Source organism: Engystomops pustulosus, chromosome 2, assembly GCF_040894005.1.
Source record: "Engystomops pustulosus chromosome 2, aEngPut4.maternal, whole genome shotgun sequence".
NCBI lineage: Eukaryota > Metazoa > Chordata > Amphibia > Anura > Leptodactylidae > Engystomops > Engystomops pustulosus.
The window spans coordinates 11,516,773-11,530,766 of NC_092412.1; the positions used below are offsets into that span (position 1 = coordinate 11,516,773).

Consider the following 13,994-nt stretch of genomic DNA (forward strand, 5'->3'; position numbering starts at 1 on the left):
GGGCACGCCCCTTTCGTCACACCAGTAGTTCTCTATCTGGTCGTCTCACTGTGTATATAAAGGAGACCTCGGCAGAAGAAACAACATTCACTGTCTTTCACGAAACAGAGATCATGTCTGGACGCGGCAAAGGAGGAAAGGGTCTTGGAAAAGGAGGCGCCAAGAGGCACAGGAAGGTGCTGCGTGATAACATCCAGGGAATCACCAAGCCCGCCATCCGCCGCCTGGCTCGCAGAGGAGGAGTCAAGCGTATCTCCGGCCTCATCTACGAGGAGACCCGCGGCGTCCTCAAGGTGTTCCTGGAGAACGTCATCCGTGACGCCGTCACCTACACCGAGCACGCCAAGAGGAAGACCGTCACCGCCATGGACGTGGTGTACGCGCTCAAGCGCCAGGGCCGCACTCTCTACGGCTTCGGAGGTTAAGACTCGTACCCACCCGGCTCCATCTCACCCCCAAAGGCTCTTTTCAGAGCCACCCACCTCCTCCTAGAGAAGAGCTCGCACTCTGCTGCTTGTTTCATACCGCTGTCTGTAATCCCCTTGCCCCTATAGATCTCCTGTGATGCACTACGGAATGTGATGGCGCAATAGACACCTAACTTATCCCCGGGCCGCCGCAGTGCGGATGATCTCTTAATTAACGGGGGAGGCTTATGAGAGGGCACGAGCGACTGATTGAGATACCGCGGGCACTACACGGTGTGCATATGGTTGTTCGCGCGAGAGTCAGATTTGAGTTTCCCGCTGAATCCCTCCGCACACCGGAGCCGCGCTGTCGCTCATGGCTTCTCCTACCGATGCGATGACGCTGCGACAGCCATGACATTGAGTGTCTATGCACTGCCCGGGCATCTGCTGAGGTGTAAGCCTTGTCACGCGTTATAGGGCCCCGGGACACTGCACGGCCGCAAGAAGCTTCTGATACACCACAGGGCGTCACACACACACACACACACAATCACTCGGGGCTTCCTGGACGGGGCTCCGCATCTACTCTAATAAAAGACTGCAGGTGAACTACTGATAATGGGTGTATGTGCAATATGTTATCCTGGACCCTATTGCAATAGGCTATAACAAATTCATACGTTTTAGCAGTAAGGTATGTCCGTTTTGGGAAGCACAATATGTGAACCAATTTAAGGTTGTATTTGGGAATTATAGGCACTATGCACTTTAAATATTATATATATTTGTCCCATGTGACCCTAGAAACATTTTCTCTTGAAGTAATAGCATACCCCTCTGTGCACATCTCTCTTAGTAGAGCAGCACCTACCCCTATATATATCATCCTGTATCATTTGTCTGATTTTGTGTGGTGTCCTTGTTTTCCTTTTATGTGACCAGCCTGTTATTTGTTTTTAATTGTGTTTCATTTGTCAGTTAATAAAGCTATATTTCCTTCATACTTTTTGGTTAAAATGTTTTTTTTTTTCCTCGAGATCGGTCTAATAAAAGCCGTCAGTCTGACAACACTGACGAGCGGGCGCGCGCCTGCCTGTCACCCACCCCCCCCTGGCCATTTATCCAGGCCGGCCGCCTCCCAGTGTCTTACCCAAGCATCCGCTTGGACACCAGGAGACGCTGCAAGTTCCCCATTCTTTCTTTTATGCACCAATTGCCATATAATATGGCTGTGTACATGATCGCGCCCATCTCTTCCTGTACAGAGGCCGAGGGAAGGAATGACATTGCGCCTTATGTCCATGCATCACTGGCCCCCAGATTGTACCCGGGATGGAATGAGCAGCAGGGACCGCCACATCTCACCTAACAGAGACGGTAGAAACGGTTGATGGAGATACACACAAGGGGTGGGGGTAACGGTATGTTCTACCCCGAGAACGAGCAGGGGTAACTGTCAGAGAGAAGGGTGAGCTCTGTTGTGGAGAGGGTGGGTGGCTCTTAGAAGAGCCTTTGGGGTGTTGGAGGTGCCGGGTAGGCAGGCGGGAGGCCGCTTACTTGGCGCTGGTGTACTTGGTGACGGCCTTGGTGCCCTCGGACACGGCGTGCTTGGCCAGCTCTCCGGGCAGCAGCAGGCGGACGGCGGTCTGGATCTCCCGGGAGGTGATGGTGGAGCGCTTGTTGTAGTGAGCCAGGCGGGAGGCTTCCCCTGCGATGCGCTCGAAGATGTCGTTGACGAAGGAGTTCATGATGCCCATGGCCTTGGAGGAGATGCCGGTGTCGGGGTGCACCTGCTTGAGCACCTTGTAGACGTAGATGGCGTAACTCTCCTTCCTGGTCTTCCTGCGCTTCTTGCCGTCCTTCTTCTGGGCCTTAGTGACGGCTTTCTTGGAGCCCTTCTTGGGCGCTGGGGCGGACTTGGCGGGATCAGGCATGATGCAGCGGTTATTATTATCCGAGACACGGAGAACAATGTCCCGCACCTCCCCGCGCCGCGGTATTTATAGCCGGGCTATGCAAAGGAGCGACGCCGGCTGCTCGCCCTGCTATTGGAGGAGCGAGGCGTGTCATCCGTGTTCACTGCTGAACCACGCCTCCTAATGCTGGTTGGTGAGTCTATGAGCCGCGCCTCTATTGGTAGGATTTCAATCCGGCCAATGACAGAGAGTGAGGAGCGGGCGGGAAGGTATAAGAGGCGGCAGGAGGCGGCTGAGCGGCATCAGTCGTACTGAATCTCTAGCATCATGTCTGGACGTGGCAAACAAGGAGGAAAGGTCCGCGCTAAGGCCAAGACCCGCTCATCTCGGGCCGGTCTGCAGTTCCCCGTCGGTCGTGTGCACAGGCTCCTCCGCAAGGGCAACTACGCCGAGAGAGTCGGGGCCGGCGCTCCCGTCTACCTGGCCGCCGTGCTCGAGTACCTCACCGCTGAGATCCTCGAGCTGGCCGGCAACGCCGCCCGGGACAACAAGAAGACCCGCATCATCCCCCGCCACCTGCAGCTGGCTGTGCGCAACGACGAGGAGCTCAACAAGCTGCTGGGAGGAGTCACCATCGCCCAGGGAGGCGTCCTGCCCAACATCCAGGCCGTGCTGCTGCCCAAGAAGACCGAGAGCAGCAAGCCCGCCAAGAGCAAGTGAGCGCCGCTGTCACTGCTCCAGCACCCGATCCCCGCTACACACAAAGGCTCTTCTAAGAGCCACCCACCCCCTCCTGACAGAGCTGCAGCCCCGGGTGTCTCCCCGGTACACCGCGCACTCTATACTGTACTGATCCTGTACTCTCCTCTGCACCGCTATGTGTCTGCGCTGTCACACTGTACTATTCTACAGCCGGAGGAGGAGGACGCTCGCCCCGCGCTCCATGTACGGGCGGCACTCGTCCTCCGCACAGGGACAGAGCTGCGGCTGCGCTTCCCTCACGTGCGGCTAACGGCCCGGTGCTGTGTACATGGCGGCTGCTGACGTCACACGGGGAGAGCGAGCGGGAAATTCAAACACCCCCCCCCCCCCCCAAACTGCGACTGAGAACTAAACGTCCCGGCGGCAGATTTGGGGTCTGTTTGCACTATATTCCCCCCTCAACACGCTTTTGTTTCTCCACAAAATGTTATCTGAAGACGAACCTACCCCAGTGCGGGTCACCATCAGGCCCTGATCTGGCTCAGTCAGTGGCAAATGCAGATCGTTGTGATTTTTAGGATGTGCTGCTGCAGGAATGATCAGCCCTTGCCCGAGGCTGCCGCATATACACTGCTCACAATAATAAAGGTGGCGCTCACATGACACGTCCTAGAAATGAATGAATGAAATATCCTCAGTGAATACTTTGTTCTGTACAAAGTTAAATGTACTGAAAACTAAATTACCCCCTTAAGGACGCAGGGTTTTTTCAATCATTCCTCGCTCTCCACCTTCCAGAACTTTTTCATTTTTCCATGTATAGAGCTGTGCGAGGGCTTATTTTGTGCGTAACAAATTTTTACTTTCCCATGATGTTATTTATTATTCATATTACGACGCGGCGATACCTTTTGTGTTTGATATTTACTGTTTATTATGTTTTATATCAGTTCTAGGGAAGGGGGGGGGGTGATTTGAAATTTTAATATTTTTTTACATTTTTTTAACTTTTTTTTCTGTTTCTTAGACCCTCTAGGGTACATTAACCCTAGATAGTCCGGTCGTTCCTACCATATACTGCAATGCTACTGTATTGCAGTACATGGCGTTTTTTGCATATGATTCATTACAATGAGCCACTGGCTCATTGTAACGAACCCGCAGAAACCATGTTGCCTCGGGTCTGACGAAGACCAGAGGCTGTCATGTCAACTGATTGACGCCAAGCCACCGTTCTCCCCCGATGACGTTCGGGGGAGCGGCGATCGGAAGAAACGTGGCGGTGCCATGTTTTAGGTGCCGGCGGCGGCAGAGAATAGGTTAGCACCCGTGGTCGGTGCTTGCAATATGCAGCAAAGCCCAACTCTGTATGAAGAAGGCTCAGCCCGTGAATCCTCTTCATACACCCTTCATATAGCTCTGTGGCGGATATTTTCCCCGCAGAGCGTGAAGGGGTTAGAAGAACAAAAAAAAAAAAAACAATGGAAATCAAATTTATTAACCAAAGGAGACCTGGATTTGGAGTTACCACCAAAAGTAAAGAGTTGTTTCTTCTAACTTGACCTGTAGGAGTGTGGCACTTAGATTCAGAAGTCGTTCACGGCTTCCATGACCTCTGGGTCTCGCCATCAAGCCCCAAATTTGTCTAATTTCTCTTCAAGCCCATTGCCCGGGGTCACAGTGGCCTTACAGTAGCCAACATTTTTACAGTGCCTTCCCCACAAAAGCCTTGGTTTAACAAAAAGAAGAAGCGTGAGCGGCACCACTCTGTGTGTATATACAGGCGGTCCCCTACTTAAGAACACCTGACTTAAAGACGACCCCTAGTTACAAACGGACCTCAGGATATTGGTAATTTACTGTACTTTAGTCCAAAGCTACAATAAACAGCTATAACAGTTATTAAATGTGTCTGTAGTTAAGATTTATTGTTAATCCTGGTTCTTATGACAACCCAACATTTTTAAAATCCAATTGTCACAGAGACAAAAAAAAAAAAAAATTGTCTGGAGTTACAATTATAAAATATACAGTTCCAACTTACATACAAATTCAACTTAAGACCAAACCTACAGACCCTATCTTGTACGTAACCCGGGGACTGCCTGTATTTAATTGCCCTTCTAATTGTATTGATCTTGGCTGTCAAATCATCCGTACACAGGAAAACAGCGGTGGTGCTCTAGATCTCATGAAAGTCCAAGAGTAATATGAAAAGTTAGGATTGTTTCCCCTAAATTTAGGATTGTTTCCCCTAAATCCCTTCCTCATCCAATCCCTACCCTTCCTCGGTTGAACTTGATGGACAAGTGTCTTTTTTCAACCGTATAAACTATGAAAAGCAGTAGGTCAGCACTCACCAAAACTTCTCCTTCTTGATCCGATGTATTAGTACATACTTACACACAGATCCGTATGGGGAGGCAGAGACGTAGGGACTCATGTAGACGCAAAGTACACGGCAGCTGTTTCGCGCTCTGACTTGCTTGTTCAAACACATGAAACATTGGGGCGATATAACCCAATTTAGGCGATTCAGGCGACGGACAGCGCCTCCTATTACAAAAAGAAGGCAGATGGATACTGCACACAGGGGCTCTAGGACCAATTGGTCTCAACGACAGACTGGACATGTGTTTTTTTTTTTGTTTTTTTTTTAGGTCATAAGTCCTTGCAAGTAATGCATCTTCCCGATACGCAAATTCAACAATACTACAACATGAAATGCTTAATAATTGATGCAAATAACGGATGTGAATAGTGATGTCAGAAAAAGAATGTAAAAGTGGCACTGGACATTGATAGCATTAGAGCAGAGGGCCCTCCTGTAGGGAAAGGAACCTTGTCTCTATCCAGGGGCCCCTATGTCGTACCCATTGGTACACAATAATTTACCAGTATATATGCGAGTGGCTAATCGACCGGAAAAAAGGTACCCCGTATAAGATCGCCAAGAATATTTCCCCCATCGCGCTCTATTCTAAGCCCCACTCGTGTTATCATACGCACATATCACTCCAGCGCTCTCTGTAGAAATCGCCATATACCTTTGAGATCACCAGTGAATCCCAAGGGAACCGCATTACAATGGACGCGATACCAGTGTCACCCCCCCAGCTGATGCCGTTAGGGGGCGGTTCTGGATGCGCGTCATACCCCCGGATGGAGGAGTCGACAGGAACGAGATCCACATAAGCGTGTGAATATTTTACTTACTTTGTCTTTATGTTTAGTGGTGCGGATACACGCTGTGAGGACAGAGGAGTAATATCACCAGCAAATAGCTGAGTGCCGCTAGGCACCAATAGGAGCGTGAGAAGAAGGAAGAGGCTTTCGCATTGGCCAGTATTTTTACAGTGCCAGATCTTACCCTAGCCAAAAAAGTCACAGCACCTAACCTCAGGGTAGCCAATATAACCATGTTGCCCCCAAGTAGACTATGTTCACAGTGACCCCAGCGTAGAGAATATTGTCAGAGTGCCCTCAGAGCAGCCACTGTCGTCGCAGTGACCCAACTGTGGCCAAATTGTGGTTTTACCACATTAGCCATAAGCCGGCCCCACAATAGCCAATACAGTCCTGGTGTCCCACGCATCACCCAAATTAAGCACAGCGCCCCCACAATAACCAGAGCCACACAGTAGCCATAATAATCAGAGTGTCCCACACAACGCCACAGTAGCCAGTAGTCACAGTACATTGGCCCACAACAGCCAATAGTCACAGTTTCCCACAGCAGCTGCAACAAAAATAAAGGAAGAACTCGTCGTCAGACTCCTGCTCCCTGCTCCCTGCTCCCATTTTATACACTGCTGTGGGAAAATGAAAGCTGAGCGCTGATTGTGAGCGGGACTCTTCTGTTGCTTGTGGCGTCCAGACACTTCCCCGCGCGGGGTCACCCCCACCACAAGTCAAAGGCCTTTCCCGGCCTACGGACCCTGAAGGCAGTGATCGTGCCAGGCAGGTGCTTTACTATGATCGTGCTGCCTGCAAAGGGCCTTCATCTGACCGGCCTGCGAGAGATGATGGAGACGGCAGGGTCACAGGTAAAATGCAGCCCCGCACCACAACTTGAAAGATCGCCTACAAGCGCCGCGGCGGGGAGGGGGAGGGGAAGCACATTCACTGCCAGGCGCAGATCGGGAGCGCCCACCACCTTCACACTTCCTCCTCTGAGAGAAAGAAGAAATGGGCTACACCAACCTCCTTCGTAGGAGAACTTATGGATTGTACCATCACCCTTACCTCTTCTGAGACCAAAAAAAAAAGTGTAAATAACTGACTCGTTCTCCCCTTCACAGGGGATGCAATGGATCAGTCCACTTTCCAATTCCTTTTGCCGCCGCCGTCGACGACGACGACGTTTGCAGAAGGGGGTATTCATGTTTAAAAGTTTTAACATTGCTACTGGTCAGACACTAGTCCAACTTGAAAATGCCTTCCGCCTGCTGGAAGCAGCCCCCAGGAGCACAGCGTCTTCCTCACAGTGAACTCCATCTTGAAACTTGTCTTTCTAGGCCAACCCCACCTCAGGGTTTCCATACTCAGTGAGCCAAGTCCACGGTCCCAACTGACTCTACACTAAATCACACTATGTAAGCAGAGAGTTGTTCCACAATCTAAGTGGCTAGTCTGTGACTACAGTACTGATTTGTCACAGGTAGGAGTAGAATTTTGGACTTCATAGGTGACATGTCTTCTCCACTGGTTTCAGAACTTCATGGTGGACTTTCCCCGCCATGACTTATTGTTGCATAATTTTTCACCAGACTTTCTATGAGGAGCCAAAGTGACATCTCCCCACTGCGCCCCTAAGAAAAACACAGTCACTTTCATTATAATTCCAACTGGATAACAGAATGTATTTTTCTGCCACATATACTTGACTGTCAAGCTATACTTGACTGGGCTGTGCTAGGTCACCTTTGTCTTGTTTATCACATATTGAGATTCAACGCTCCACCTGTGAGCCAATCCATGGCTGTACCCCTCACACCACAGCTGACCGGGCTGTTTTACCTACACATATCATACATACCTAACCCCCCCCCCCCCCCCTCCTACCACACACACACACACACACACACATATATATATATATATATAAATATACCAATACGACAAAACAAAATGATTGTAGTACTTTTGCAGGGGGCACTGGATGATGATAGTGATGATGCAGGGGGCACTGAATGATGATAGTGATGATGCAGGGGGCACTGGATGATGATAGTGATGATGCAGGGGGCACTGGATGATGATAGTGATGATGTAGGGGGCACTGGATGATGATAGTGATGATGCAGGGGGCACTGGATGATGATAGTGATGATGCAGGGGGCACTGGATGATGATAGTGATGATGTAGGGGGCACTGGATGATGATAGTGATGATGCAGGGGGCACTGGATGATGATAGTGATGAGGTAGGGGGCACTGGATGATGATAGTGATGATGTAGGGGGCACTGGATGATGATATTGATGATGTAGGGGGCACTGGATGATGATAGTGATGATGCAGGGGGCACTGGATGATGATAGTGATGATGCAGGGGGCACTGGATGATGATAGGGATGATGCAGGGGGCACTGGATGATGATAGTGATGATGTAGGGGGCACTGGATGATGATAGTGATGATGCAGGGGGCACTGGATGATGATAGTGATGAGGTAGGGGGCACTGGATGATGATAGTGATGAAGTAGGGGGCACTGGATGATGATATTGATGATGTAGGGGGCACTGGATGATGATAGTGATGATGCATGGGGCTCTGGATGATGATAGTGTAGATGTAGTGGGCACTGGATATTGATAGTGTTGATGCAAGGGGCACTGGATGATGATAGTGATGATGCATGGGGCTCTGGATGATGATAGTGTAGATGTAGGGGGCACTGGATGATGATAGGGATGATGCAGGGGGCACTGGATGATGATAGGGATGATGCAGGGGGCACTGGATGATGATACATTGTGGCTGCAGCCTCCTTGGATCTTCCTGTGGACGGGGCCGGGGCCGGTGACAGCTCCTCGTGATGTCCTATCCATGGACAGGGCAGGACGGGGAGGCCGGGGCCGCCTGTGTGTTACCCTCCCGCGCTCTCGGCAGCCCCAGCTCTTCCCCGGATGGGACAATAAGACTTGTGCGCGGCAGATCCTGTGGGGAAGATCCCAGTGACGGTGACAAGTGCGGGGAGGAGAAGCCGGCAGCTCCCGCGCCAGTGCTATCTCCGCACAATCACGGCGACGCGCGGATCGGGAGGACCATGGCGGAGATCCCGGGGCCCCCCTGCCGGCTCCCGCCCAGCGCCTCCGCCAGTGACGGCTGCACACGGTCACAGAGGTTGTCGGGGAGTGGGGAGTCAGGGGGGGAGCGCGCGGGCCTGTCCGCTGGTGTCCGCTAAGGGGCTGCTCTCCCGGGCAGGGAAGCACACGGGCAGAGCGGAGCTTCGCTCAAGCACTGACAGTCGGCAGCGGCGCTCAGTGTCAGCCAATAGGAGCGGAGGACGATGCCACTCGGCAGCCAATCAGAGCGCCGCCGTTGTAGATATAAGAGGCCGGAGAGCGCGCTGCTCGCGATTCACGAACTGTCAGCAGAGTTTTGTGTGCGAGTCCCTTCATATCTGAAGATGGCAGAAACCGCGCCCGCCGCCGCCGAACCGGCCGCCAAGGCCAAGAAGCAGCCCAAGAAGGCCGCTGCCGCCAAGAAGAGCGCCAAGAAGCCCTCCGGCCCCAGCGTCTCCGAGCTCATCATCAAAGCCGTGTCCGCCTCCAAGGAGCGCAGCGGGGTGTCCCTGGCCGCCCTCAAGAAGGCCCTGGCTGCCGGCGGCTACGACGTCGACAAGAACAACGGCCGCCTCAAGCTGGCCATCAAGGCGCAGGTCACCAAGGGCACCCTGCTCCAGGTCAAAGGCAGCGGCGCCTCCGGCTCCTTCAAGCTCAACAAGAAGCAGCTCGACACCAAGGACAAGGCGGCCAAGAAGAAGCCCGCAGCGGCCAAGCCCAAGAAGCCGGCCGCCGCCAGCGCCAAGAAAGCGCCCAAGTCTCCTAAGAAGCCCAAGAAGGCTCCCAGCGCCGCCAAGAGCCCCAAAAAGGCCAAGAAGCCTGCAGCAGCGGCGGCCAAGAGCCCCAAGAAAGCGGCCAAGAAGCCCAAGGCCGCCCCGAAGCCCAAGAAAGTCACCAAGAGCCCGGCTAAGAAGGCGGCCAAGCCCAAAGCTGCTGCCGCCAAGAGCCCGGCTAAGAAGAAGGCCGCTACTAAAGCCAAGAAGCCCGCGGCCAAGAAGTAAGCGGGAGCCGGCCTGTGCCCTTCCATATAAACCCCCCACAAAGGCTCTTCTCAGAGCCACCACCTCCTCCCCGACAGAGCTCTTACCCACAGCCCGCCGCACAGTATAAGCCGCCGGGTCATACCCCTCCAGCCCCCCGCCGCCGCCACCAGCGTCACACTCCCGGGGACGTGGCCGGACTTCCACATGAGTCGTCCGCTCACTATGGGGGGGACAGAGCATCCCGGGAGGGGGCGAGGGCTTACAGCGTCTACAGGGGACGGGGCCGCAGAGTAGAGAGCGGGAGGTGATGGGGGTCTATGTGCCCGCGCACCCTGCATGCTGCTGAGGGTGGAGGCACTGGCAGTGCCCTGTGTGGATGGTGACAGGTGCGGGGGGAGCGCTCTGCAGTGATTGGGGCAGCGGTTGACACTTCCAGGCGGGAGGGGACGTTATCACCGGAAGTTACGTCTATCGGCCTCAATTAGCCAATGGCTGCTCGCTGTCTTTCCCCTTGTTTAGGCGGGTTTACGAACGAGCCAACGGAGTCAATGGGCGGGCTACACCTGAGCCAATGAGAACGAGTGCTGGAGCATAAATATTGCGCTCAGTTCCCGTTTCCTCATATCACCGCTATTTGTGTGTGAGAGAGAACCATGGCCAGAACCAAGCAGACCGCCCGCAAGTCCACCGGAGGCAAAGCGCCCCGCAAGCAGCTGGCTACCAAGGCCGCCAGGAAGAGCGCGCCCGCCACCGGCGGAGTCAAGAAGCCTCACCGCTACCGCCCCGGCACCGTGGCTCTCCGCGAGATCCGCCGTTACCAGAAGTCCACCGAGCTGCTCATCAGGAAGCTGCCCTTCCAGCGCCTGGTCAGAGAGATCGCTCAGGACTTCAAGACCGACCTGCGCTTCCAGAGCTCTGCAGTCATGGCGCTGCAGGAGGCCAGCGAGGCCTATCTGGTCGGCCTCTTCGAGGACACTAACCTGTGCGCCATCCACGCCAAGAGAGTCACCATCATGCCCAAAGACATCCAGCTGGCCCGCAGGATCCGCGGCGAGAGGGCCTAAGTCCTCCCCGGGCGGGTACCGTCCTACACAACACAAAGGCTCTTTTCAGAGCCACCCACATCCTCCACAGGACGAGCTCAATAACCCCCACCTCCTCACACCCCACGTGAACCCTTCTATGACCGCTCTTTTGCAGCCGCTCCTATCCTCTAAGGCCTCATATCTGTCTGCAGGGAGACGCTGCGCTCCTCCCCCGGCTTCTAGTGCTGTCAGCGATGTCCCCTCCTCCCCAGGACAGGAATCGCTGCCCAGCGACACAATACATACATATTTAAAAAAAAAATAAAAAAATACTACTATAGATATGTTTGTATATGTCCCGTGTTATTTGTATAGCGCTACAGTATGATGGTGCTATACAGAAAAAATATGAACAGTATGGAGCGTGTCCTGCCACAGCACAGGTCATAAACCTCACACAGCTGCGCTCCCCGTTCTCTCCCTCTGGTCACAGTGCGAGCCGTTTGGGTTCTCAGCCTCCCTGATTACCGCCAGAGGTGGTCGCAAGCCACTACTGCGCTCCTCGGCGACTCTAGTCCTAGTTCTAGATCCGCAATCTCTATATTTCATCTCCATTTACAGTTAGATCTGCACTTTCTATATAACATTTACATGTAGATGTGCACCCCTCCCTCAGTTTATCCGCCGCTCTCATGAGGCGGGAGTCTTTGTGCTCTCCACACACAGCGATGTAGCAGGGATTGTAGAAAGAGCGGGGAATTCAAAATTATGACACGTTCAGTGTTCAGCCAATAGGTGGTCAGGGGAGGAGAGAATAAGGGCACGCCCCTTTCGTCACACCAGTAGTTCTCTATCTGGTCGTCTCACTGTGTATATAAAGGAGACCTCGGCAGAAGAAACAACATTCACTGTCTTTCACGAAACAGAGATCATGTCTGGACGCGGCAAAGGAGGAAAGGGTCTTGGAAAAGGAGGCGCCAAGAGGCACAGGAAGGTGCTGCGTGATAACATCCAGGGAATCACCAAGCCCGCCATCCGCCGCCTGGCTCGCAGAGGAGGAGTCAAGCGTATCTCCGGCCTCATCTACGAGGAGACCCGCGGCGTCCTCAAGGTGTTCCTGGAGAACGTCATCCGTGACGCCGTCACCTACACCGAGCACGCCAAGAGGAAGACCGTCACCGCCATGGACGTGGTGTACGCGCTCAAGCGCCAGGGCCGCACTCTCTACGGCTTCGGAGGTTAAGACTCGTACCCACCCGGCTCCATCTCACCCCCAAAGGCTCTTTTCAGAGCCACCCACCTCCTCCTAGAGAAGAGCTCGCACTCTGCTGCTTGTTTCATACCGCTGTCTGTAATCCCCTTGCCCCTATAGATCTCCTGTGATGCACTACGGAATGTGATGGCGCAATAGACACCTAACTTATCCCCGGGCCGCCGCAGTGCGGATGATCTCTTAATTAACGGGGGAGGCTTATGAGAGGGCACGAGCGACTGATTGAGATACCGCGGGCACTACACGGTGTGCATATGGTTGTTCGCGCGAGAGTCAGATTTGAGTTTCCCGCTGAATCCCTCCGCACACCGGAGCCGCGCTGTCGCTCATGGCTTCTCCTACCGATGCGATGACGCTGCGACAGCCATGACATTGAGTGTCTATGCACTGCCCGGGCATCTGCTGAGGTGTAAGCCTTGTCACGCGTTATAGGGCCCCGGGACACTGCACGGCCGCAAGAAGCTTCTGATACACCACAGGGCGTCACACACACACACACAATCACTCGGGGCTTCCTGGACGGGGCTCCGCATCTACTCTAATAAAAGACTGCAGGTGAACTACTGATAATGGGTGTATGTGCAATATGTTATCCTGGACCCTATTGCAATAGGCTATAACAAATTCATACGTTTTAGCAGTAAGGTATGTCCGTTTTGGGAAGCACAATATGTGAACCAATTTAAGGTTGTATTTGGGAATTATAGGCACTATGCACTTTAAATATTATATATATTTGTCCCATGTGACCCTAGAAACATTTTCTCTTGAAGTAATAGCATACCCCTCTGTGCACATCTCTCTTAGTAGAGCAGCACCTACCCCTATATATATCATCCTGTATCATTTGTCTGATTTTGTGTGGTGTCCTTGTTTTCCTTTTATGTGACCAGCCTGTTATTTGTTTTTAATTGTGTTTCATTTGTCAGTTAATAAAGCTATATTTCCTTCATACTTTTTGGTTAAAATGTTTTTTTTTTCCTCGAGATCGGTCTAATAAAAGCCGTCAGTCTGACAACACTGACGAGCGGGCGCGCGCCTGCCTGTCACCCACCCCCCCCTGGCCATTTATCCAGGCCGGCCGCCTCCCAGTGTCTTACCCAAGCATCCGCTTGGACACCAGGAGACGCTGCAAGTTCCCCATTCTTTCTTTTATGCACCAATTGCCATATAATATGGCTGTGTACATGATCGCGCCCATCTCTTCCTGTACAGAGGCCGAGGGAAGGAATGACATTGCGCCTTATGTCCATGCATCACTGGCCCCCAGATTGTACCCGGGATGGAATGAGCAGCAGGGACCGCCACATCTCACCTAACAGAGACGGTAGAAACGGTTGATGGAGATACACACAAGGGGTGGGGGTAACGGTATGTTCTACCCCGAGAACGA

General features: G+C 52.9%; 6 protein-coding genes across 6 annotated transcripts; 5 read left to right on the forward strand and 1 right to left on the reverse strand.

Annotated features, from left to right (window-relative positions):
* Positions 1–90: 90 nt before the first annotated feature.
* Positions 91–479, forward strand: LOC140117169 (histone H4). The gene has a single exon (XM_072133655.1). It carries the CDS (start codon positions 114–116, stop codon positions 423–425), a length of 312 nt encoding a protein of 103 aa, XP_071989756.1. The 5' UTR covers positions 91–113; the 3' UTR covers positions 426–479.
* A 1,484-nt stretch (positions 480–1,963) lies between these two features.
* LOC140117168 (histone H2B type 1-O-like) lies at positions 1,964–2,363 on the reverse strand. The gene has a single exon (XM_072133654.1). It carries the CDS (start codon positions 2,342–2,344, stop codon positions 1,964–1,966), a length of 381 nt encoding a protein of 126 aa, XP_071989755.1. The 5' UTR covers positions 2,345–2,363.
* Positions 2,364–2,653: 290 nt separating this feature from the next.
* Positions 2,654–3,046, forward strand: LOC140117167 (histone H2A type 1-like). The gene has a single exon (XM_072133653.1). It carries the CDS (start codon positions 2,654–2,656, stop codon positions 3,044–3,046), a length of 393 nt encoding a protein of 130 aa, XP_071989754.1.
* Positions 3,047–9,664: 6,618 nt separating this feature from the next.
* On the forward strand, positions 9,665–10,321 carry LOC140116895 (histone H1A-like). The gene has a single exon (XM_072133326.1). It carries the CDS (start codon positions 9,665–9,667, stop codon positions 10,319–10,321), a length of 657 nt encoding a protein of 218 aa, XP_071989427.1.
* A 624-nt stretch (positions 10,322–10,945) lies between these two features.
* On the forward strand, positions 10,946–11,621 carry LOC140117173 (histone H3). Its single transcript, XM_072133660.1, has one exon. The coding sequence runs from the start codon at positions 10,957–10,959 to the stop codon at positions 11,365–11,367; it is 411 nt and encodes a 136-aa protein (XP_071989761.1). The 5' UTR covers positions 10,946–10,956; the 3' UTR covers positions 11,368–11,621.
* A 615-nt stretch (positions 11,622–12,236) lies between these two features.
* On the forward strand, positions 12,237–12,625 carry LOC140117182 (histone H4). Its single transcript, XM_072133669.1, has one exon. The coding sequence runs from the start codon at positions 12,260–12,262 to the stop codon at positions 12,569–12,571; it is 312 nt and encodes a 103-aa protein (XP_071989770.1). The 5' UTR covers positions 12,237–12,259; the 3' UTR covers positions 12,572–12,625.
* The last annotated feature ends 1,369 nt before the right edge of the window (positions 12,626–13,994 follow it).

Bases quoted from the DNA above. Each gene is read 5' to 3' on its own strand.
- LOC140117182 (XM_072133669.1), top strand. From the start codon at position 12,260: ATGTCTGGACGCGGCAAAGGAGGAAAGGGTCTTGGAAAAGGAGGCGCC.
- LOC140117168 (XM_072133654.1), bottom strand. From the start codon at position 2,344: ATGCCTGATCCCGCCAAGTCCGCCCCAGCGCCCAAGAAGGGCTCCAAG.
- LOC140117173 (XM_072133660.1), top strand. From the start codon at position 10,957: ATGGCCAGAACCAAGCAGACCGCCCGCAAGTCCACCGGAGGCAAAGCG.
- LOC140117169 (XM_072133655.1), top strand. From the start codon at position 114: ATGTCTGGACGCGGCAAAGGAGGAAAGGGTCTTGGAAAAGGAGGCGCC.
- LOC140117167 (XM_072133653.1), top strand. From the start codon at position 2,654: ATGTCTGGACGTGGCAAACAAGGAGGAAAGGTCCGCGCTAAGGCCAAG.
- LOC140116895 (XM_072133326.1), top strand. From the start codon at position 9,665: ATGGCAGAAACCGCGCCCGCCGCCGCCGAACCGGCCGCCAAGGCCAAG.